Source organism: Pelophylax lessonae (assembly GCF_965119305.1).
Source record: "Pelophylax lessonae genome assembly, chromosome: 3".
NCBI classification, from domain to species: domain Eukaryota; kingdom Metazoa; phylum Chordata; class Amphibia; order Anura; family Ranidae; genus Pelophylax; species Pelophylax lessonae.
In genome coordinates this window covers 431,374,692-431,400,987 of record NC_138770.1, presented here as the reverse complement: position 1 = coordinate 431,400,987, position 26,296 = coordinate 431,374,692, and the positions used below count along the sequence as shown (strand labels likewise).

Below are 26,296 nucleotides of genomic sequence, written 5' to 3'. Positions count from 1 at the left end.
TTCTCACGGTAGTTTAACTTGCGGCGGTTACATTATAACAGCTCCTCTGCATCATGCCTCATGTCCTCTCCTTCCCCTGTCACTTCCCTGATCTCGGTTAATAAATATAAAAGCGGATCACGGAGCACAGATCGCCGTCACTTACATTTTATACACCCGCCGCCGCTTTTATATTTATTAGGGGAGATCAGGGAAGTGACAGGGAGAGGAGAGGAGATGATTGATGTTGCAGCAGAACTGTTTTAATTTTACCGCCGCAAGTATTAGTGCCGTTAACATATCATACCCTCCGAGCATGCGCACTTGTGAACTTCTTTCTTCTTCAATTACGTCTCCGGGGCTCTGAGCATGCGCTCTGCTGCGCTGCTCGGCTGTTTCAGACCGGAAGTGACGAGGGGAATGGTTTCTTCACGGGGTATGGTTTTTTAACGTTACACCGGCATTACAATCCATTCCTGGCATCTAACAGATACCAGGAATGGAGACATGAAACTGCAGTTCCCTTTTAAAGTGAACCTTTCGTAGGAGAAACACAAAAGCTGCCTTGTGTATGTCCAAAAAAAAACGAAGGTTGAAAAGGATTAAAAGAGGTGCATGGAAGCCAGCCAGCCCCCAGTCTGATGTACTCACCCTCCAGTCTGTCACCAACCAAGTAGACCTGTCTCATGATATAAATAAAGACCAAGGGTTTAGTTGACACGCATTTGCAAACACATGTGTAAGCTGCAGGGCCACTACACAGCACCCCGTTTTACCTGCAATCCTAACACTTGTGTATGTCCTTCTTACCTGGCTTTTACATTGAGCTAATGGATGAAGAAAGGGGTGGCAGGGAACATAGGGAGGTAGCAGAGGTTTGACTATCAAGTGAACTTGCTGGTTCAAGTGCTCTTCATGTCTGAGACACTAAGGGGGAGATTTTGTAAAACTGGTGCACACAAAATCTGGTGCAGCCATGCATAGTAACCAATGAGCTTCTAACTTCACCTTGTTCATTTGGGCTTTGACAATCAAACCTAGAAGCTGATTGGTCACTATGCACAGCTGCACCAGATTATGTGTGCACCAGTAAGTAAGTAAGTAAGAGCTAGGATACTTTAGGCTCTTAGCAATAAAAAGAACATCCTACTCTATAGTGACTACTAATCTTCCTTTTAAGCGGAATCAATTTTAAACCAGTGATAATATTGCTAGAAGCTCAAATCCATATAGCGAACTTGGAAAAAGCATATTTTCTCAACTCCAAATAAGTTATTTTTAAACATGGCAACATGTGATTGCGGGTCATTTGATTTTACAGTTTCTAAAGCCACTTATGTCTTTAATGGTTATATTATCAGTAAAGAAGACTTGTATGCAATGCCTTTTTGAGGAATGGGGTCACAAGCGCCAGTGGTTACATGAGATTGCATCAACAGTACAACTGACAATTGTGTTGTCAATTGTTTTCTAATGTACATGTAGTGCTTACCCCCAGAGGGGCTACTGGAAATAGACAGGCTCTCCAAAAATAGTTGAGGGGTTATGAGTCACACAAGCACAGTTCCACATGCACCGAAAATTCAGGCTCAGTCTAGGGGATGCCTTTTTTGTATTTATCGCTGAAATACTTCACCAGCAGAGGGCTTTAGGGCCACAGGATACTCCAAACCGACCAGTAGCAGCAATAGGAGGACACACTTCTCTCTAAATTTTCAATAGCAGCTTTTCTTGAAGTAACAGGGAATAGCCAGTATATCTAGGACCCAACAGCAGCAGTCAACCTAGCCACATCTGGCACTTCCACAACCAATAGTCGCTAGCAAGCTTTTTACTGACAGCGTCCCAGGGGCTGTCTGACACCCAGAAGTCCCCTCCAGGTAACACACATTGGCAATCTCCTCCAGGCCCTCAGCCCAGAAACTTCTAATGCCCCGACTGCAGTTTCTTGTCTCAGTAAAGCTTCCTGCAGGGGCAACAGCCCCAAGAGACCCCAAAACCCTCCCTGGAGGGAAAAGAACATCCTGGTAAGGCTTCAAAAACATTTATCAACTCCCTAACCACCTTCTGGAGGCCTCCTTTCATGGATTGTCTGGGGTATGATAAACATTCACACTGATCATTTGAATCTTCCTGCCCTATACTCTGGATACTTCTTTCAGAGGCAGGTGAGAGGAATCTAATCCTCATTCTGGGAAGAAAACCCCTAACAGATGAAAACAATTACTGCTCCACTAAATTTAGTAGAACCAAAACCTAAATTTAACCTAGTGACCTAACTAGAGGAAGGTGCTACATACATAATGGATTTTTGTTATATTGCATTTTATCTGAGAAGGTAAGGATTGTATTCTGAATTGGAAAGTCCCTTGTATAATCTGTACTTTAATTCCGTTTTAATTTGTATTACTCCTACTATAAAAAATGGCACATTTCCCAGCAATTCTCAAGTTAATCAATTTATTGTTTCCTGTTTTCAGGCAGTGGAATCTTTTCCCCAGATAAAGTTGTGCCATACGTCTATAATATGGAAAATGAGGAAGGCAAACTGCTTATCTCTGAACTGAGCTCCCATCCACGGAATTCTGCATCATTCTCTCCTACCAAATGGAACTTGCATGCCTCTGTGATTCAAAATTATCCTTCTGGCAGCAATGTTTTTAATGGATATCTCTTTGCTGATAACTACACTTTCACAGAGTTAACAGAACTACAAGGGAAATATACAGTTTGTCAAAATCAATTGTGCTGTCATTTAGAGTTTAAAATGGCAGACAAACACGAGGAAGAGATTTACGTATTAGGTGTTTTTGATGGCCTACACGTAGTTGAAGGGGAATACTATCTACAGGTAATATAACTGTGGTTACGTTGTTTTTTTTTTTTTGTGATAATGCTTGCCTAGCAAATAATTTTGCTTTTACTAATAAACTCTGCAATATTTAGTAGCAAACCTACCTGAGCTCAAAATAGGGAAATGCTACAGTCTGGACTCACTGTTTTTGAATACTTAAAGTATAACTCCAAAACCTTTTTTTCTTAGGGGTGGTTAGACTGGAGGAAGACTAGAACTCTTTTAGGCTTCTTATTGCTGTTTAAAGTGGATTTCCAGTCTGTAAAAAAAAAAAAAAAAAGTCAGCAGCTACAAATACTGTAGCTGCTAACTTTTATTATAAAGACACTTACCTGTCCAGGGATCCCACGATATCGGCACCCCAAGCCGATTCATCCATCGGCTTCGGGAGCAGGTGCAAGTAAGGGAAACTGGCAGTGAAGCCTTCAGACGAGCAAGTGGGAGTCGCGCTGCACTTTTTGAATGGTCTCCCCATCTTCCGGGTTACACACAGGTCCTACGGACATAATGTAGATCCCCATGCAGCGATCTTACTAGAAAGATGGGGTGGGTACCTGTCAAAACCAGGTACCCACTCCTCCTTCCCCAAAAAAAGGGCCAAATGTGGCAGTGGAGGGTGCAAACAAGTGAAGCTTCCCCTTTTGGGTGGAGCTCAGCTTTAAGATCCTGTTGAGAAGACTTTTTTTCACTTCCTATCCTAGTAACAACATAGCCTGTAGAGGAATTGAAGGAAGCTCACTATGGGGACACAGACAACAATTAAATACTGATAGGGATTCTAGCCTTCCCCTACTCAATAAAAAATAAGTGTTAACAAGTTTACTTCAGGACAGAAAATAAACACAAAATGGCTATGCCCTTACCAACCTTAACCTTATCTCTCTGTGGATCCAGTAGGCCATCCTATGCTATGTGAAGAATTACTCTATTTACAGTTAGTTTGATAATTATGCATATCTTCTGGATGACAGGCACATTGTTTAATGGGGTCAGCTGTATTTACATCTGCTGATTAGTTAATACTTGGAAGTGGCAGGATGGTGACTTATGTGGTGGCATTCATTTTAAGTAAACAGTTTGCTGAAGCTAAGGTAGTGTGCTGGAATAATATTTAGGCATAAGCACACTAGGTAAGTGAAATGGGTGCAACCACAGTTACATCATACATGGGTCTCTCTACATTGACTTGGGTCAAAATAACACACTGAGGGGGGAGGAGGGGGGACCAAACCTGCAGTGTGCAAAATCTGATGCAGCTCTGCACAGAAACCAATTAGCCTCCAGGTTTTATTGTCAAAGCTTAATTGAACAAGCTGAAGTTAGAAGCTGATTGGCTACCATACACAGCTGCACCAGATTCTGGGTGCTCCAGTTTTAGTAAATCTCCCCCAGTGTGCTTATAGTTCGCAAGCAGTTTAGCACAAATATGGCCTAACCCCTAAACATTAACATTGCCATTTTCCCCATGTAGGAATACTATTTGTAATTCAGTTTGAGGTGAACATAGGAGAAGGTGTGTAACCTGAAATTTATATGGTTAGAAATGGCTTGTTGATATGAAAAATGCTAGTTATATGCTACTATCATATTTGCTCCATAACATTTTATAGCCAGTTGCTAATAACACAACTTTGGAAGTATTTTAAAGATAAGCCTTATATCTATTATGACTTTTGTTATCCAGGTGTGCACGTTGTTGAAATGTCAAGGCACAGATATTGCATCATGTGGAGAATCTGTTGAGCAAGCTTCAACTAGATTTCAATCGTTTTCTCTCAGTGGGAATTTCTCCACTTCCTATGTCTTCCCAGAAGTTTTGTTGACTCAAATTAATTTGGCTCCTGATATGTTTCAGGTTTGTAAACGCATATACTGTATCTTTTTTTTTTTTTTTTCTTTATTGTGTGATTCGGACCCAATATCCTGAAAAAAGAACCAATCCCATTTGTTTTGGGTTATGTAATGCAATAGAAATAGGAAATGTAAATACCTTCTGTACTAAGAAAGCTCTAATGTGTTACACAATGATTCAGTGAAGGGCTTTTTGGTTCCTTTCGTCCCTTCTCACTTGAACCTTCTAGGTTATACTACAGTTTGCAGTTTAGACCTTGCAGCCCTAGGGTTATTAGTTTGAGTCCCAACCATGACATTACCTGCATGGAATTTCCTTTTTTTCCTTTGTTTGCATGGGTCCCTCCCACATTCCTAAGACGCACATCATAGGTTGAATTGGATGGACGGATGTCTTTTTTCGACCTCACTAACTATGTAACGATGTAACATTTTGATGGAATGTATGGTTCCTGTCCAAATCGGCCCTAGTATGTGTATGTAGGAGTGTGAGGTAGGGAACATACTTTGTAAGTACCATCCCCTGGGATGTTGATCAATACTGTGCTCACCTTAAAGACGGAGGAGCAGAGCTTAGCCAATCAGGTACTTATTGCTTAAGCAGAATATGTGAGAGACTCCCTCACCTATCTCTGAGAAAACCTGGCAACAGGCATCTGCTCAGCATAAAATGCATTGTGCTGAAAATTTAAAAGCCTAGACCAAGTCTTTTATGCAACTATTGTCACCTATATGCCTTCAGAGTTACTTTTTTTCATCTACAGTATTACAGGTATAAAGCACTATCAATTTATGCAGCACTTTACATATACTGTACATACACATCTGTCTCTCCCCTTAAGGAACTGGGCAGGGACTAATGTGAACGTATAATATACTGTATATGTAAAGTGCTGCGTAAATTGATGGCACTTTATAATACTGTAGATAAAAATAAAGAAACTGCAAAGGAATATAGGTGACTATAGTTACATAAAAGATTTGGTTCAAGTCATTAACCTCCCTGGCGGTAACCCCAAGCATGACTCGGGGTGGATTTTTCAGTGCAGGATCGGTGACCCCAAGTCACGCTCGGGGTAGATGTGCAGAGAGCGCAGCGGTGTTCTCTTACCTTCTCCTGGCGATCCAGCGATGATCTCTCATTGCTGTGACCGCCAGCCGAGAGTCCCGCCGCTCGTCTGTCGGTGTGATGACTTCCTAGTTCCGTTCCCTGCAGCAGCAATGCTGCATGGGAGCGGAACTAGGGAGGGAAATTAAAAAAAAAAAAAAAAACGTTGCACAAAACACAAACACATAACACATTTTATATTATATATATACAGGGCTTTTTTTCAGCGGGAACGCGGGGGAACGCAGTTCCGGCACCTCCAGCACTGAATGTATGTAATGGCTAGGAGTGCTGGGTGGTGCTACACTGTCTATTGATGCTGGAGGGGATCTATTCCTGCAGGAGGATTTATTGCTGCTGGGAATATCTAATGTGGCTGCTGGGGGATCTATTGTCTCTGGAAGAGATCTTGTTTTACAGGGGGGTCTATTGTTGCTAGGGTGGGTCTTATGTTGCTGAGGGCCCATTGTTTCTGGCTGGATCTATTGTTGCTTGGGGATCTTTTTTTGTTGGCTGCATGGGATCTATTTTACTGCTTTTTTGTTATCAATAACAAATTCCATACAAATTACTTAGTACCACAAATGTTACTTTGTTCTGTATTTTCTAAAACGGATGGTACTGGGAGGTGGGTAGTGGGTGGAACCAAGAAACGGTTCATGGAGGTAGGTAGGGGCAGAGACAAGGTTCCTGCACCTCTTCTCTGAGAAAAAAAGCCCTATATATATATATATATATATATATATGTGTATATATATATATATATGCATATATATATATATATATATATATATATATATATATATATATGCATATATATATATATATATATATATATATATTTATATATATATATACATATATATATATATGCATATATATATATATATATATATATATATATATGCATATATATATGCATATATATATATATATATATATATATATATGCATATATATATGTATGTATATATATATATATATGCATATATATGCATATATATACGTATGTATATATATATATGTATGTGTATATATATATATATATATATATATATATATATATATATATATATATATATATATATATACACACACACATATATATATATATATATATATATATATATATATATATATATATATATATATATAAAATTATATTATTGATACGATTATAATTCATGCGTATATATACACATACACATATATATATATATATATATATATATATATATATATATATATATATATATATACACACACACACACATATATATATATATATATATATAATATATAACGCATGAATTATAATCTAATCAATAATATAATTTTATTATATATATTATATAATAAAATTATATTATTGATTCGATTATAATTTTATAGTTTCAAATTTATCACATCTGGGATGTCTACTAGACTCTTGTTTTGGTCAGGTTTAGTCAGTAATTACTAAGAATTGTAGGCCTATAATACATAACGCCAAATTTCCATGAAAAGAATTGTACCGCTTTTGGTACAGAATTCCAGACAGAATCATACCGCCAGGGAGGTTAATGGCTGACACTAGCGGGCCCTTGAAGTAAAACATTTTACTTTACAGGAGAGTTCTTCTGGGCTATGCTAGGTGCTTTTGACAAGGGTCACTGCCTTACACATACAGTAGGATACCTTTACTGAAACACTTGGCTGATCGCTGAAAAACTCTCACAATGTTACTGTACATCACCACAGTCACCTGCGCAATTAGGAGGGACACACAGAACCCATGCCCTTTCCTCCCATCAAGCGTATCACCGCTACCTCACTCCCAGTAATGGTATGGGGTCCTGCCATGGAAATTAGGATGGACTCCATAAGTGCACTTCACTTACTCTTCCTATTCTGTACCTGTGTACTGGTTGAGGCCCCCGGCAGTGCAGATCTGCTCCTGTTGCCATGGGAGATGGATCGCTGCTAAACTAGTGCTGACAACATCTCCCTCGCAGAAGGAGGCTGTCTCACCTGCCACATGTAAACGCTTATGACAGGATGCTAGAAAGACCTGCGTTACCCTCACACTGATTAAACTCTTATATTATTATCTTCATACCCTGATGTGATTAGTGACTCGAGTTGCAACTATATGTGCCGGTTATTTCCACCCCTTTAGTAACCTCAGACCAGGCAAAAGCAAAGTTTCAAAAGCTTTATATGAATAAATTAACATGGTGACATAGACAGTCCAGAATAAAGTGCAAACATTTCCCTAACATCCCTAGTCCCTAATTCAGGCTTGTGGTTGCCCCAGGAAAGAGTCCTTCTTTGGAGCCTATGATTGGTGTCTTCAGGAAGGACTGCAAGCCCCAGCAATTCTCCTAGGCAGTGCGACCTTGGCATATTACTGGCAATCCTGACTCTGGTAACAGCAGTGAAAGGGTCCAACCCAAACAAACTGTCCACAACTGAACCAACAGAACAGCAATTTGGCAGCAGCCCTAAGGTTTGGGACTCCGTCCCTTTTATAGCATACAGGACCGGGGGGATGGGCACAAGAAAATCCTGTCAAGAAAAACACAGGAAGCACAATTAACTCTCAACTCATTAAACACTACCTGCCTACAGACTGATGCCCCATACACACGTGCAGATTATCTGAAGACTTTTGTCTTCAGATTTACCTTTTCTATGTAGTGCAAGGGCCTGCCGGATTGCATACAAATTGAAAGGGTTTAGGTTTGACCTCATATTATATGGTTTTGGTAAGTCTGCAGACAAAAGTCTTCAGATAATCTGCACGTGTGTATGGGGCATGAGTCCCCATTGCAGTGAAAGACTGAGTAGGAATTATGCATAGCTCCCAACTGTCACTGATTTGGAACAGCCCTTCTTTCCTTCTCATTTGTTCCTCATTTTGGTCTGATCTATATAGTTGTATATAAAATGCACTATTTATCTTTCAAAAAGTGTTTTCCAGAGCTAAACCTTTCATCCAAATTCTAAATTGCTGCATTTGTACATTTTAAAAGCCAGTATAAAGGAAAAGTAGTGGTAAAATGAGCATTTGTAGGTTTAAATAATATTTTTTTTTATAATTCTCCTTTAAGGGGGTGTGGGCAGGATGTGTGTCCTATGCCTACATAACTTTGCTAATAGGTGTCCCTTGTTCCCATCTCAAAAATTTTGGGAGGTGTTATGATAATGTAGCCCAGGCTATAAAATTGCCTTTTGAAGTAGGGGAAGGGTGGAATGGGTTACAAGGGTATAGCCTATCCTAGATAATGTGGATTGGGTGCTGGAATGACAGAAGAATTGATGGGAGTCTAAGTGAAGTCATCTCCATGCATCTACCAGGCTCAGTAAGGCCATAGGTAAGGCAAAAGGGGTAGGTCTACCCAGAGTTTCATAAAGCAACTGTAGTGTGATCAAAGGTAGTACAAAGACCCAAATAAAATGAATGCAATTTGCAGCAGGTAGATAGGTCTGACAGATGATAGAGTGTGGAGTTCAGATACTTTCTCTCTCTTCCTGTTCTGGTGACAGTTTTAAACATTCATCAGAACAAAACGAAAGTAAATCTTCCCCCTCTATCCTCTATATTGTGTAACGCTCCTGCGTTTTATGTATGGTGTGGATTTTCAGCTGCAGAAATATTCCACTTCAGTAGTCATGTAAGAGAAACGCTGAGACACCATTCCCAACTCTCAATGACTCATCATGTGTGGAGGATCTCAATTCAGCAAGTAAATACACACACTCAATAAGATGTTTCCTAGAGTGACTTATGTATATAGTATCACAGTGATGATAGGCTGAAGAGACAGGTTGGGTAGAGATGGTAGATGACAGACACTTGAAAGGAAATGTTCTTGAAAGTAAGATAGTAACAGATGGGATGCAGATAGGTTTAGCAATCATGTATGGTAGCAGATGACAGAGTAGCAGGTGGACATACAAGAGAGATCAACCCAGTGCAGGAACAGGTGATAGTAGGTTCAAGAGCTAGCAATCTTAGATAATGCAGATGTAGTAATAGTCCTTAGTATGCAGAGCTAGATAGTGTAAGCTTTAGTATAAAGGTTATAGAGGTTTCCCCTGTGGGGTACTTATCACTAATAGCAATGTAGCAGAGGAGAGGTTCAGCAAGAGCGGATGATCCGGTAGCGGGATACAGGGATCAGCGCAGCGTGGTTCCGACAGCGAGGTATGCTTGCAAGCATGAGAGCTTCAAGACAAGTTACCATCAAGGCACAAAGCAGTTTGAACGAACACATGTGAGTGAGAGCCGGCGATCTAAATAGCCATCCAGTCCGGCGCTCAGTGATGACAGCATCGGTCTTAAAGGTGTATGCGCACCTTACCAAAAGAGAATGGTGGGGCGCATACACTTATGAAAGAGTAATTAGGGTACCCAAGGGTACCAGAACATTACAGTACCCCCCCCTTAAGGCCGGCTCCTGAAGGCCTCTGGAGCTGGTTTGTCTGGGTACTTTGCATGAAAATGGCGAATTAATCTAGAGGCATGTATGTCAGAGGTGTTTAGCCAGGTGTCGTCTTGGGGCCCATAGTTCTTCCATCGAACCAAGTACTGAAGTCTTCCTCTGTGGATACGAGAATCCAGAATCTCTTTTATCTCGTATTCTTCTCCACCTTCAACTTGTACAGGAGGAGGAGGTGGGATAGTAGGCCTTATTCCTTGATCAGGAACATGGGGCTTCAGTAGCGACACATGGAAAATGGGATGTATTTTGAGGTCTATTGGCAATGTAAGCTGTACTGCAGCTTTTCCAATAAGTTTCTTGATTGGGAAAGGTCCCAAGAACAGAGGTCCAAGCTTTTTGCTAGGGATTTTCAGTCTTAAATTTTTTGTTGAGAGCCAAACGAGGTCCCCGATAGCGTACTGAGGAGAAGGTCTTCTGCGAAGATCATAGTACTTCTTTTGTTGACTATGAGCGTGTGCAATGGTAGTATTAAGCAAACCCAGAGAGTCCTTTATTTGGTTAAGATAGTCTGAAGCTACTGGGTTATTTGAAGGAAGGATGCGTGGTGGAAGAATAGAGGGATGAAACCCATAGTTCAAGTAGAACGGACTCAACGTGGGTTGCGTTGTTGTAGGCAAACTCTGCCAGAGGGAGAAGATCCACCCAATCATCCTGTTGGTAAGAAGTGTAACAACGTAAATATTGCTCGATGCATTGGTTGACTCTTTCAGTCTGTCCGTTGGTCTGCGGATGGTAAGGAGAAGTGAGCTTCCGCTCGATCCGTAGTATGTGACATAGTTCTTGCCAGAACTTGGAAATAAATTGTGATCCACGGTCAGACAGAAGAGTTTTTGGGATACCATGTAACTTAAAGACATGTTTCATCAGGAGTTCTGCCGTTTGTTTGGACGAAGGTAGTCTGCGAATAGCAATGAAATGTGCCATTTTTGTCAGATGGTCCACTGACACTAAGATGGTATTAAATCCTTTGGAAGGAGGCAATTCCACTATAAAGTCCAAGGACACAACTTCCCATGGAGTTTGGGGTATCGGTAGACTGCATAGTAGGCCGGATGGTCTCATAGTGTCAATTTTGGACCTGGCACAGACATTGCATGAAGAGACAAATTTTTGTATAGATGTTTTCATGTCAGGCCACCAGAATTGCCTGGTAATCAGATTAAGAGTCTTTGTCATACCCATATGTCCTGCCATAGGCACATCATGCGATAATTCCAAGATCTTGGTGCGTATGGTAGGTGGTATGTAAAGTTTGTCGTTGTAGTAGAGGAAGCCTTCTGCATCAGTATTTAGTTGTGGTGGGGGTGAATCCAAACTTATACCATGCAAAACCTCTTCCTTCAAGGAACGGACAACTCCAATAATGCGTTTGTGAGGTATTAGGTATTATAGGAACGGAAGGGATTTCGAAGTAGTTTTCTTCAGTTAGTCGTGATAGTGCATCTGCCTTCCATCTGTTCTTATCTGCAGGTGTGTAGGTCACTAGGAAGTTAAACCTTAAAAATAATAGTGACCATCGTACCTGTCGGTGCGAGAGAGTTTTGTTAGTCTGAAGATATTGGAGATTTTTATGGTCCGTGTATATAAGTATTGGTAATTGGGTGCCTTCGAGTAGATGTCGCCAATTCTCCAGAGCCAATTTTATAGCAAGCAGTTCCTTTTCACCCACGGGGTAATTTATCTCGGGACTGCTTAGGGATTTAGAAAAAAAGGCGACTGGATGAAGTGGTGAAGTGTGAGTTGGTCGTTGGGAGAGTATTGCTCCTACTGCCAGGTTTGACGCATCTACTTCCAGAACATATTGGAGGGATGGGTCTGCATGGCGTAGTATGGGAGCAGAAGTAAACTTTGTCTTTAACAGGTGAAAAGCTTTATTTGCTTCATCTGACCATTTGAATGGTTTTTTAATGCTAGTGAGCTGTGTGAGGGGTCTCACAATGGCAGAGAAGTTTCTAATGAACTTCCTGTAGAAATTTGAAAATCCAAGGAATCGCTGTAGCGCTTTGCGTGTGGTTGGTGTAGGCCAATCCTGAATGCAGGATATCTTACTCATGTCCATCTCGATTCCTGTTTTGGATATGATGTAGCCTAGAAAAAGTACCTCTTCTTTATGAAACAAGCATTTTTTCAGTTTCACATAAAGGTTGTGTGCAAGCAATCTCGATAATACTAGTCTTACATGTCTTATGTGTTCAGACAAGGATCGTGAATATATAAGTATATCGTCCAGATATACCACAACACAGACATCTAGTAAGTCTCTGAAAATATTGTTTATAAATCGTTGAAAAACTGCAGGGGCGTTGCATAGCCCGAATGGCATTACAAGATATTCGAACAATCCGTATCTGGTTCTGAATGCAGTCTTCCACTCGTGTCCATCACGGATTCGAATGAGATTGTATGCTCCTTTCAGGTCCAATTTTGAAAAATAGGTAGCTCCACGCACCTGCTCAATGAGCTCAGGGATAAGCGGTAGAGGATAGCGATCTTTTATTGTAATAGCATTCAATTGCCTATAGTCGATGATAGGCCTGAGACTTGAGTCCTTATTGCGGACAAAAAAAGAGTCCTGCTGCTGTGGAAGAAGTGGAAGGTCTAATAAAACCTTTTTCCAAATTCTCATCCAAATAGTTTTTGAGATGGGAAAGTTCATCCTGTGAAAGAGGATAAACATGACCGAACGGCAATTTGCTATTTGGGAGTAGATCAATGCTACAATCATAGTCTCGATGGGGAGGTAGTGCTTGAGCATTTTTCTCAAGAAAAACCTCAGAGAGATCCTGATAACATAGTGGTGCAATCTCATCTGTCACCACAGACAGGATCTTCCCGAAAGACGGGAGGTTACACGTACCCTCGCAATAGCAAGAGAGGAAGGCCAGGGTCCGTTCCTTCCAATCTATGGTTGGTTGATGTGTGTGCAACCAGGGAAGTCCCAACACAATGGGAAAGTGGGGTGAAGGTATTAGATCGAAGGTAGTGGTCTCCATATGAGACCCGTTAGTAGTGACTAGGAGAGCCTGTGTCTGATCAGTGATCGGACCAGAGGATAAAGGAACACCGTTAATAAGACTTACTGAGACAGGTTTAAGTTTAGAAATAATAGGAACTTTATTTAAAGCAGCAAAACGTGTATCAATATAATTTCCACAAGATCCTGTGTCAATCATGGCCTTAGTAGTAATCCTGTTCTGGTCCCACTGTAATGTTAAGCAAACAGAAAGGTAAGGGTTAGTGATTGAAGTTGTCAATCCCCCTAGGAGGACATGTGAACACTCACCCTTCTTTTTGTAGACTAGGGGACAGACGTTTATCTTGTGATCCGGGGATGCACAGTACAAGCAGAGGTTACCAGATCGTCTTTTGGCTTTTTCCATAGTTGATAGAGGTGGGCGTATGGTTCCTACCTCCATAGGAACGGAGTCAACGGCCGAAATCCGAGAAGAACTGGATAATGGCATTCCCATTTTCTCAGCCTTTCTTTCTCGTAGTCTTCTATCTATGGTGATACTGAGTTGTATCAATGCATCCAGGGTTTTTGGCACATCCGCTCGGGCGAGCTCGTCTTTAACAGCTTCTGATAGGCCAAGCTTAAATTGGGTTTTCAGAGATGCATCATTCCAATCTGAATCAAGGGTCCATCTCTTGAATTCTGCGACAAAGTCTTCTACAGGTCTCCCACCTTGTTTCAAAGATCTTAATTGAAAATCGGCAGTACTCTGCCTATTGGGATCATCATATAGGCTAGTGAGTTCTGCTAGGAACAAGGCATAGGAGTTGAGAAGCTGGTCGTTTTTCTCAAAAAGAGAGTCTGCCCAGGCCTGAGGATCGCCTGTTAGGTAAGAAATAATAGTACAAACCTTAATGTGATCAGTAAGGTAGGTACGGGGTTTTAGCAAGAAAAGTAACTCACATGCGTTTTTAAATTCGCGAAATTTTTTGCGATCGCCTGTAAATACCAAAGGAGGATTTATTTTGGGTTCAGGGGACTGAGCAGAGGTAAGTTGTGTCAGTCTAATTACCTGCTGCGACAGAGCCTGATTGTCTTCTTTTAATTCAGCAAGTGCGTGTATTAACGCAGTTACTTGCTGTTTTAATTGTGTCACCTGAGTGGTTATTTCTGCTGAATCCATTTGTGGTTCGTTCAATCTGTAACGCTCCTGCGTTTTATGTATGGTGTGGATTTTCAGCTGCAGAAATATTCCACTTCAGTAGTCATGTAAGAGAAACGCTGAGACACCATTCCCAACTCTCAATGACTCATCATGTGTGGAGGATCTCAATTCAGCAAGTAAATACACACACTCAATAAGATGTTTCCTAGAGTGACTTATGTATATAGTATCACAGTGATGATAGGCTGAAGAGACAGGTTGGGTAGAGATGGTAGATGACAGACACTTGAAAGGAAATGTTCTTGAAAGTAAGATAGTAACAGATGGGATGCAGATAGGTTTAGCAATCATGTATGGTAGCAGATGACAGAGTAGCAGGTGGACATACAAGAGAGATCAACCCAGTGCAGGAACAGGTGATAGTAGGTTCAAGAGCTAGCAATCTTAGATAATGCAGATGTAGTAATAGTCCTTAGTATGCAGAGCTAGATAGTGTAAGCTTTAGTATAAAGGTTATAGAGGTTTCCCCTGTGGGGTACTTATCACTAATAGCAATGTAGCAGAGGAGAGGTTCAGCAAGAGCGGATGATCCGGTAGCGGGATACAGGGATCAGCGCAGCGTGGTTCCGACAGCGAGGTATGCTTGCAAGCATGAGAGCTTCAAGACAAGTTACCATCAAGGCACAAAGCAGTTTGAACGAACACATGTGAGTGAGAGCCGGCGATCTAAATAGCCATCCAGTCCGGCGCTCAGTGATGACAGCATCGGTCTTAAAGGTGTATGCGCACCTTACCAAAAGAGAATGGTGGGGCGCATACACTTATGAAAGAGTAATTAGGGTACCCAAGGGTACCAGAACATTACATATTGGAGGTTCCATATCCTATCTAGAAATAATCAATAAAACATGAATGTAGGCACACTTTGGTATTGATTTACTAAAGGCAAATAGCCTGTGCACTTTGCAAAGTGCAGTTTCCCTCTGCAAGTGCAGTTGCTCCAGAGCTTAGTAAATGAGCAGAAGCTCTTCTGACTTCCATCATCCAATAATGTGCAAGCCAAAATACTGTCTTTTAAATTTTTCTTGCATATGATTGGGTATGCTTTGCAAAGTGAAATTTTACCTCATTTACTAAGCTCTGGAGCAATTGCACTCTGCATAGTGCACAGTCTATGTGTCTTTAGTAAATCAACCTCTTTAACTTGTGAAACTTTACATATGCTTGTGGTGGGTAATAGCGATATGCATATTATCACTGATCTTTTGAAAGTTAGTCTGTGTTCAGTAACACATTGCAAACCCATGGTATGTATCTGAGCCGCTCAGGCTGCTAGGAAGTGTAGTCCTGTGCCTGCTGCTGTGAGTGCTGGCTGGGAAGGAGCCCACCCACGCTCCAAATAATGACATATAAGAGTAGAAGATCCCAGGAGCCGCACATCAGAACAAGACCTGCTGTGTGTATACAAGTGGCAGTCTCAGCCTGGACCCCTGCCAGGCCATGCCCCCAACGTGTTTCACTCCACCCACTGAAACAGATTCATGGGGATGAGTAAGCTCCATCGGGCGGGATAAACTTATTGGGGGGGGTGGGGGGTGGCCTGTTGGGGGTCCAGGTTAAGATTTTCACTTTTGTACACGCAACAGGTCTTGTTCTGATGTGCGGGATCTTCTGCTCTCTTCAGTAACACAATGCCAATGCAATCTTTGGGTAACACACAGTATTCCTGCTCATTTCCAAATGGTAATATTTTAACATATATATTGTAATTACATTGTTTTCATTCAGGTTTTAAATGACGGACGGCTTGTCAGTAAAGTTGGTATTTCTTCTCATCCCCTACTAAGTGCAACTCTGTTCGGAAGATGGTATGAACAAGACCCACCTGAAAAGTTAAAGAAAGTGAAAACTGATAAACAATCTACAACTATGCTGCTTGATGAGTAGAATTTGCTGCATTTTTGTTATGTTAACCTTTTTAAAGTCACTTAAAAGTATATGAAGCACAACCTTTGTATAATAAAGAATGTATGCTTCAAATATATAATCACTGGTAGTTTCATGAATGTGCATGTAGCGCTACTGTGCCCAAGTTATTTTTCCCCAGTAATTGGCCCTCAGCCAGGCACACATTTACAGTCACTGCTAGGCTCAATGATCAGTCTAGGAGTGTTCCTTTTGGTGATTTTTATTTTTGGGTAACTTAGATAGGGTGGGGAAATTGATTGGGATACTCCAAAAAGAACTACGAAGGAGGAAACCACCCCTAGTTGGGACTTTTAGGGCAGAGAATAAATAGTACAAAAAGTAGTATAAAAGATAATATTTATTAATACATGACAAGGAATAAAAACAATGTAGAAACAGTAATAGCAAATGCAAATCTATCACCAATACTTCAGGGTGAGAAATAATGGGGTGCTAGGATAAACCATATGCCCGCACAGCTCACACTGATGTGTTCATGTTCATGTCCAACATGTTTCGGAAAATTTAGTAATTCCTTCTTCAGGGAAAAAGTCTGAACATAACACTTGGGTCTATGGGGTACAAAAATATAAATATCAATACAGATGTTGTACAAAAGTTTTCACACTTGCATTCAAACAATCACAATGGCAGGAAAAGCGAGGAGTGATAATCATATGAAGATATGCACATAAGACAAAAGCTGATTTTCTAAATCCCAGGCATCCAGGTCCCCATGGGTGCAGCACAGAATAGGGCCCTTAGCAGGGGGCCACAAGAAGGTAAGTCATCAGTGAATATGTATAAAACATAGCTGACAAAAAGCTCAAAAATTGAGCTAAATAGGTATCCAAGGTATCGCGGCAATTTACGCCCTTGAGAATCGTCACTGCACCAGCAAACACTGAAGATCTCCAAAAAGAACTATGTACACATTGAGAATTGCAAGCTTCCTTCCTATGGAACTGAAAGCAAAGTCCTTGTAAAAGCAGTCAGTGGACTTTGAAGTAGTAGTAGCTAAAGGCACAAAAGTCTCCTTCACAGAGAATTAGATTGACTGAGCTCTTCAGGACACCAGCTGATGTTCCCTTTATACACACACAACTGGCTCTCTAGCACCAGAGATGTGGCAGCAGCCCCCAGTCTCTAAGATCTCTTATAGATCTCTTATAGTAGTCTATGTTTGGAAGGTTGGTTGCCTCCTTCCAACATCCATGTAACGCCCTTTTTCCTGTGATACCAGACTAGATCTTCAGATGACAGGCTCTCAGTCAGCTTTCAGTAGCTTCTAGCAGGGATTGGCCAAGGCTGTATAAATATTCATGCTGCCCATTTGCCTTGCTCCACATCTATGTTCAAGAGAGATCCACAGTTCTGTAGAAATCAGAGAGAGCAATCAAACCTGCAACATGTGAAATACTGAACAAACCAGAATAATCAACACAACTTCACTGATTACAGTGAGCAACACTAAATTTACCTAACAACAAAACAGTAGCTCTACTGGATCCAGTGAGCCAGAACTACGTTCACCTAATCCTGGCACCCATATAGGAGGGTGCTACATGCACAATCATTTTTTTTATATCCTGAAGGTTTCTCATTGTCTTTCAAAAGCTAAAGCTGTAGATCCATGCAAAATTATAAGGGCAAAAAGACTTTTGATCAAGGGGCCCACTAGAGATTTCTAGTGAACATTTTATAACTGCATGTGAATATTGGTACATACAAAAAAGTGTTGGGTAATCTGTAAAGCACGAGGTACGATGTATCATACATGGTGGGAATGTCCTAAGATACACATTTATTGGCAGAAGTTTCAACAACATATCAAGGAAATCACGGGAGAGATTATTCTAGATGATCCATGGACGTGTTTATTCCATAAAACAGATAAATCCCATAAACAGTATAAAAATACACTAGTTCCAAAGTTGATAAACGCAGTAAAAGGGGCAATACCAAAAAAATGAATCAGAATGCCCCTCCATTAGATTGGTTCAATAGAATTGAATACATACATAATATGGAGTATTTGGCCAGTAGAGAGGGAGAGCAGGTTCAGAACCTCACAAATAAATGGAGGAGATGGGTAGACTTTAACCACATAACGACCGCCCACAGCAGTTTTACTGCGGCAGGCAGCCGCTCCTGGGCAAAGCGACGTTATGTTACGTTGCCCACTCAGGAGACTCTAGGGGGCGAGCGCGCACCGCCGGTTAGCTTGGGAGCCAGCGCGTGTGACCGGTGGCTCCGATGGCAGCCGGCCACTCACGATCTCCTGCAGCAGAGAGAGAAGGACAGATGGCTGATATAAACATAGCCGTCTGTCATTCTCCCTGAAGTGATAACAGAGGCTACAGTGCATTGCGAAAGTATTCGGCCCCCTTGAACTTTTTGACCTTTTGCCACATTTCAGGCTTTAAACATAAGGATAGAAAACTGTAATTTTTTGTGAAGAATCAACAACAAGTGGGACACGATCATGAAGTGGAACGAAATTTATTGGATATTTAAAACTTTGTTAACCCCCTTAGCGGTATCCCCGAGCGTGACTCGGGTTGTATTTTCTATGCTAGGATCGGTATCCCCGAGTCACGCTCGGGGTAGATGTGCAGAGCGTGCAGCGGTGTCCCTTACCTTCTCCTGGTGATCCAGTGATGATCTCCCATTGCTGTGATCGCCAGCCGAGATCCCCGCCGCTCGTCAGTCGGTCTGATGACTTCCTGGTTCCGTTCCCTGCAGCAGCAATGCTGCATGGGAGCGGAACTGGGAGGGAAATTCAAACGTTGCACAAAACACAAACACATAACATTTATATCATATAATATATATATATATATATATATATATATATGTATATGTATATATATATACACACACACACAATATATATATATATATATATATATATATATATATATATATATATATATATATATAAAATATATAACACATTAATTATAATCTAATCAATACTATCATTTTATTATATTATATTATATTATATTATATAATAACATTATATTATTGATTAGATTATAATTCATGCGTTTGTGCTTCAAATTTATCACATCTGGGATGTCTACTAGAGTCTTGTTTTGGTCAGGTTTAAGTCAGTAATTACTAAGAATTGTAGGCCTATAATATATAACGCCAAGTTTCCATGCAAAAAATTGTACCGCTTTTGGTACATAATTCCTAACATAATCATACCGCCAGGGAGGTTAACAAATAAAAAACTGAAAAATTGGGCGTGCAAAATTATTCAGCCCCTTTACTTTCAGTGCAGCAAACTCTCTCCAGAAGTTCAGTGAGGATCACTGAATGATCCAATGTTGACCTAAATGACTAATGATGATAAATAGAATCCACCTGTGTGTAATCAAGTCTCCGTATAAATGAACCTGCACTGTGATAGTCTAAGAGGTCCGTTTAAAGCGCAGAGAGCATCATGAAGAACAAGGAACACACCAGGCAGGTCCGAGATACTATTGTAGAGAAGTTTAAAGCCGGATTTGGATACAAAAAGATTTCCCAAGCTTTAAACATCCCAAGGAGCACTGTGCAAGCTATAATATTGAATTGGAAGGAGTATCAGACCACTGCAAATCTACGAAGACCTGGCCGTCCCTCTAAACTTTCAGCTCATACAAGGAGAAGACTGATCAGAGATGCAGCCAAGATGCCCATGATCACTCTGGATGAACTGCAGAGATCTACAGCTGAGGTGGGAGACTCTGTCCATGGGACAACAATCAGTCGTATACTGCACAAATCTGGCCTTTATGGAAGAGTGGCAAGAAGAAAGCCATTTCTTAAAGATAGCCATAAAAAGTGTAGTTTAAAGTTTGCCACAAGCCACCTGGGAGACACACCAAACATGTGGAAGAAGGTGCTCTGGTCAGATGAAACCAAAATCAAACTTTTTGGCAACAATGCAAAATGTTATGTTTGGCGTAAAAGCAACACAGCTCATCAACTTGAACACACCATCCCCACTGTCAAACATGGTGGTGGCAGCATCATGGTTTGGGCCTGCTTTTCTTCAGCAGGGACAGGGAAGATGGTTAAAATTGATGGGAAGATGGATGGAGCCAAATACAGGATATTCTGGAAGAAAACCTGATGGAGCCTGCAAAAGACCTGAGACTGGGACGGAGATTTGTCTTTCAACAAGACAATGATCCAAAACATAAAGCAAAATCTACAATGGAATGGTTCACAAATAAACATATCCAGGTGTTAGAATGGCCAAGTCAAAGTCTAGACCTGAATCCAATTGAGAATCTGTGGAAAGAACTGAAAACTGCTGTTCACAAACGCTCTCCATCCAACCTCACTGAGCTCGAGCTGTTTTGCAAGGAGGAATGGGCAAAAATTTCAGTCTCTCGATGTGCAAAACTGATAGAGACATACACCAAGCAACTTACAGCTGTAATCGCAGCAAAAGGTGGCGCTACAAAGTATTAACTTAAGGGGGCTGAATAATTTTGCACGCCCAATTTTTCAGTTTTTTATTTGTTAAAAAAGTTTGAACTATCCAATAAATTTTGTTCCACTTCATGATTGTGTCCCACTTGTTGTTGATTCTTCACAACAAATTACAGTTTTATATCTTTATGTTTGGAGCCTGAAATGTGGCAAAAGGTCGAAAAGTTCAAAGGGGCCGAATACTTTCGCAATGCACTGTATGTGATCCTGCTATATAGGATCGCATGTCTCTGTGATTACTTCACAAGCCACGCCCCCTGACAGTCAGAATCACGGCGCTAGGGACACATTTAACCCACTGATCACCAGTAATGTTAACCCCTTCCCTGCAAGTGTCATTATTACAGTAACAGTGCATATTTTTAGCACTGATTACTGTAGTAATATCACCGGTACCCCCAAAAGTGTAAAAAAATTTCAGTTAGGGGTCCGATCTGTCCGCTGCAATGTCGCAGTCCCGCAAAAAAATTGCAGATCGCCGCCATTACTAGTAAAAAAAAAAAACAATAACAATGACATAAATCTTTCCCGTAGTTAGTAAACGCAATAACTTTTGTGCAAACCAATCAAAATACGCTTATTGCAATTTTTTACCAAAAATATGTAGCAGAAAACAAATTGGCCTAAAATGTTAAAAATGTTGATTTTTCCATTTTTTTGGAGAATTTCAAATAAAAAAATTTGAAAAATATTGTTATTTTTTCCAAATTGTCCCTCTTTTTTTGTTTATAGCGCAAAAAATAAAAATCGCACAGGTGATCAAATACCACCAAAAGAAATCTCTGTTTGTGGGAAAAAAAGGACGTCAATTTTGTTTAGGGACAAAGTTGCACGACCGCGCAATTGTTCATTAAAGTCACGCAGTGCCGAATCGCAAAATAGCTCCTGGTCATTGAGCAGCCAAATCCTCCGGGGCTAAAGTGGTTAAAAAGACTAATAAATATTTAGAAGAATGGGTGGAATAAGGTGCAGAATGAGTTAACGAAGCACAACAATAGGAATAAGTGGTAGAAAGAAGGGGGGAGGATGGATTATGAGTTAGGGAGGGGAGGGGGGGATGACAATTCTGTATACTGAAAAGTATTTTGAATGTTTTTGACTGTTTGTATATTTTGGATTGAAAATAATAAAAATTATATATAAAAAAATTTAATAGTTTTCGAATTCGAAAAGTTTTCTAATTCAAATAGTTTTTGAATTTGAATAGTTTTCTAATAAAATTTGAATTCATATTTCATAAAGAGAATAAAATAGAATAGAAAATAAAAAACAATATAGAATAAAGGAATAGAACAGAAAAGAATAAAGAATAGAGTAAAACACAACAAATAGAATAGACAATAAAAAACTGAATAAAACAGAATAGAAAATAATGGAATAGAATAGAATAGAAAATAGAATATAACCATCTTCTGAACTTTAAATTTTAAATAGAATAAATTCAAATTTGAATACAAAAGAAAAGAATAAAATAGAAAAAAAAAAGAATAGAGAAGAATAGAACAGAAGAAAAGAATAGAATATATTAAAATAGAAAGCATATAACCTTATAAATTCAAAGAGAATAGAAAAGAATAGAAAATAAATAGAATCGAATAAAGAACCTTCTTCCACAAAAAAAAAGAATAGAACAGAAAATAAAAGTATAGAAATAGAATAGAAAAAAACCCAATAGAATGGAATAGAATAAAAAGAATATAACCATCTCCAAAAATTCAAATTTCGAATAGAATAAATTTGATTCTGAATGGAATTCGAGTTGAATGCAATTTTAATGAAATTCGACTAGAATTTGAATGCAATTCGAATAAACGAAACAAATTAGGAAAACAAATTAAACAAATTTAACTAAACAAATTTATGTAAATACCAAACTAAATGAAACAAAACAATTTTTTTCATTCTGTACATGTCTACAAGAGACCCAGATTGCAGACTTGGGCAAAAATATCTTTCTTCACAAAAGAAAAAAGAAAAAAAGGCGCAGAATGGGTTACTTGATGTTTGCTCAGAGCTGAGGTTTAAGGATGTTCCGACACTAATTGTGGCCTGAAATTACCTTATCTGCAGCCAACAGACACCAATTCAGCTAATGCTTGCATCACTATTGCTTTCTCCTGAAAGAAAAGAGTAAATAATAGACTGATTACTGTAATACGTGGAATGAAAGATAAAAATGTTGCTGTAAAAACAAATATGTATTGTTCAAACCTTCTTTACGCAAATGCAAAATTTTCCATAAACCCAGAATTCATTCTGAGGTTGACTGATAGTCATTGACTGGACTGTGCTCTACAAATCATTTTTTAGAGCACGGTTCATCATGAAAATGTACCTAATTAAAATTAGATTATTTTAAAAGGCTGTTAGAAAACAAAGTGTTATGTATGTTGCTGGTTAACAACTTAGGGTCCAGGCTTTTTTGTGACACTTGTTGTTTACAAGATAAAATCAGTATTTTTTGCTAGAGAGACAGGGCGCTTTAATTGATTAATTTTTTTCTTATTTATTTTACCTTTTATTTTTTTTTTAAAAATATATTTTTTTGATCACTTTTTTTCTATTACAAGGAATGTAAACATCCCTTGTAATAGAAATAAGCAGGACAGGTCCTCTTTAATGTGAGATCTGGGGTCAAAAAAACCTCAGATCTCACATCTACACTTAAAAGAAAGAAAAAAAAAAAAGTAAAAATGTTATTTTTTTTTTTAGCATGAAAGAAAATGGGCCCTTTAAGGCCATGGGGAGGAAGCAATATATGGTGCCGCTCTGGTCCTCCAAGGCCATAGAGTTGAGTGAAGGCCATTTTGCCCTCACTTGACTTCCTTCCTGGGACATGGGCAGCCTGGATCGTTTATCCCGCTACTGACGGCACCGGTTAGTGGGGAAAATGACCGGGAAGCCGCAGGAGGGGGTGCACCTCTCCCACTGCCCATAAAAGTGATCCCGTGGTGAATCCGCCACTGGGACCACTTTTATGTGAAAGAGAACCACCCGCCGTGTAAGAAAATACTGGTATTTAACGTCAAAGTACCAATGTATAACTGCGACGGGCAGTCCGGAAGTGGTTAAGTATTAAATGAGATTTGCAGCATAAATGTAAATCCCCTATGTGATTGGGGCTTAATAACCCAGAAGTGTCTGTTTTTCTGGCATTTAGAGCTGTAATTCCAGTTATCACAAGCAGCATTACCATTGCTGAGAAGCATGACCCTAAAAGGGAGGAGAAATATCTCCAGAAAGGTCACAGACAACAGTACAAATAGGGAATTATGATTAGGGCTCTAAATCATACCACATCCCAATATAGACATAGAAAAAAAAAATGTGGCAAAGGAATGGGATTTTTAAGGTATGACCCCTCAGCAAATGACTCACACATAGAGGAAAAATGAATAAAATCAATGAATTTATTTACACATGAATATTAAAAGAACAGCTAAAAAAGCATCATACATGACTGTAAATGGTTGTATTCATTAACACACTATAGAGGCTACATCAAGGACCAGAAAAAAACAAAAAACGTCACTGTGGTTTTGGTATATATAACCCAGTATAAATAGACTTAAACTGGTGGTTTGATGAAGGGACACCTCATACTTAACATGTTTCACATCTAAGCTTCATCAGGAGTTGGTGTTATAACAAAACAGTCACACTATAACAAATTATATTATCAGTACAACAGTGTAAAACAAAACATGGTTAACCCATGTGGGGAAAGGCAGGCCTCATAATAAAATGATTTGTCCAAAACTGAAGATCAAATAAGAACATTAAAAGCACACTTGTCCAAAAAGGTCCAGGTGTAGCACAGATGAAACCATGGCACCATAAAGGAGAACCACCTTAAATTCAGAACCAACAACCGGGGCAGAGGTGGAACATGCATAGTAATGCTGAAAATGTATAGAGAAAAACAACATATATTTGTTTAGTGTTGTTTCTATGTAGCTCAACTAAGCAATAACTTATGTAAGTACAGGCATGTCCAAATTAAACATACAAAGAAATGGAATGGAGGGAGTGGAAGTGAACAAAGTCCAGAGGGTACAGAAGATACAGAGCTCTTTCAGGTCCAAAATGAAAGAAAAATCTAACATTAAAATTAAAGACAACAGGGGTCAGCTCCTTTCCTCCATTTGCATCCTCTTCCCCTTCCAATATAAAAAGCAACAGAGTGTACATACTGGTACTTGGTAAAGAGCAATGCAGCACTAACCCCCGATTCGGCTATTGCGAATAAACTCACACAACCGGCCAGTTAAGATGTTGCCCATATTCTGGGACACTGTGCAGGCTAAGGCACGGTGAGTATTTGCCACTGGGCATGTGCCAATGGCCCAACCAAGATGGCGGCTGATGCACATGTGCAGTGTGGAAAGGCATGAAAAGCACCACTCAGTGACATGACTCCAAACAACATGTCCCATATCAGGGTAGCATCCCCAAGGACCTCCTTCTGAGGACAAACCAAAGGGCGTCAAAGAGCGCAGGGGAACACAGGCGAGTGGTACCCCCACAATACCCAGAGGCAAAAACATCTCCAAGGAAGGAGGGCTGGACCCTCGGCTCCACATTATGGGTCTCACCCAAACCTCCTTAGAGAAAAAAAAAAAAAAAAAACCAACAGAAACAAAATAAAAAACAAAGACAAACAAAAACAGAAAAAAGTAGCAATACAAACATCAAAAATTACATATAAATAAATAAAAATAAACCTCAGAAGATCGAACACATAATAAATGCCAAAAGACCACACGGGGGGCCCCCCAGCACCAAAACAAGACATAATCTGAGGTTCACCAAAGCACTCAAGTGATTAAGTGATGGACATAGAGTAAAAAATTACATTCCAAAAATACATACAGTGTATGGAATTATAATGAAATTGTTCAAAACACAGGAGTCCCACTTTTCCCAAAATCGACAATGCTTTGAATGCCTTACGTATACATATGTGTATCTGTGTGTGACATCCCAAAATGCACATATGTAGGCAAAGGAATCCACTATCTAATAAACATAAAGAGAATGTGAAAGATGTCCTATCAATATACAGTCCTTCAAATGGCTCAAAATATACAGTACATACATTTCTAAGATATATAAGGGGTTGATTTACTAAAACTTAAGAGTGCAAAATCTGGTGCAACTCTGCATAGAAACCAATCAGCTTACAGGTTTTTTGTCAAAGCCTAATTGTACAGGATGAAGTTAGAAGCTGATTGGCTATCATGCACTGCTGCACCAGATTTTTCACTCTCTAGTTTTAGTAAATCGTGTCCTATGGTAAATCTGGCCTTAGGGGAAAAAGGAAGATAGCTGGAAAAGAAGGGCAGAAAACTCGTAGGCAGGGTCACTACAAAAAAGGTATAAAACCTTTAATCTCATTCAGTTCTGGGGGTTTTGTAGAGTGTAATAACTAGATACA

At 39.8% G+C, this 26,296-nt stretch overlaps 1 protein-coding gene across 1 annotated transcript in view; it reads left to right on the top strand.

Moving 5' to 3' along the window:
- The window catches only part of LOC309550566 (uncharacterized protein), a 98,593-nt gene extending 82,146 nt beyond the window's left edge, over window positions 1–16,447 (top strand). The window contains exons 12-14 of the mRNA XM_082250914.1: window positions 2,460–2,830; window positions 4,518–4,688; window positions 16,186–16,447. Coding sequence (XP_082107040.1) covers window positions 2,460–2,830; window positions 4,518–4,688; window positions 16,186–16,344 — 701 coding nt within the window. The 3' untranslated portion in view covers window positions 16,345–16,447. The remainder of the gene's footprint in view (window positions 1–2,459; window positions 2,831–4,517; window positions 4,689–16,185) is intronic.
- The last annotated feature ends 9,849 nt before the right edge of the window (window positions 16,448–26,296 follow it).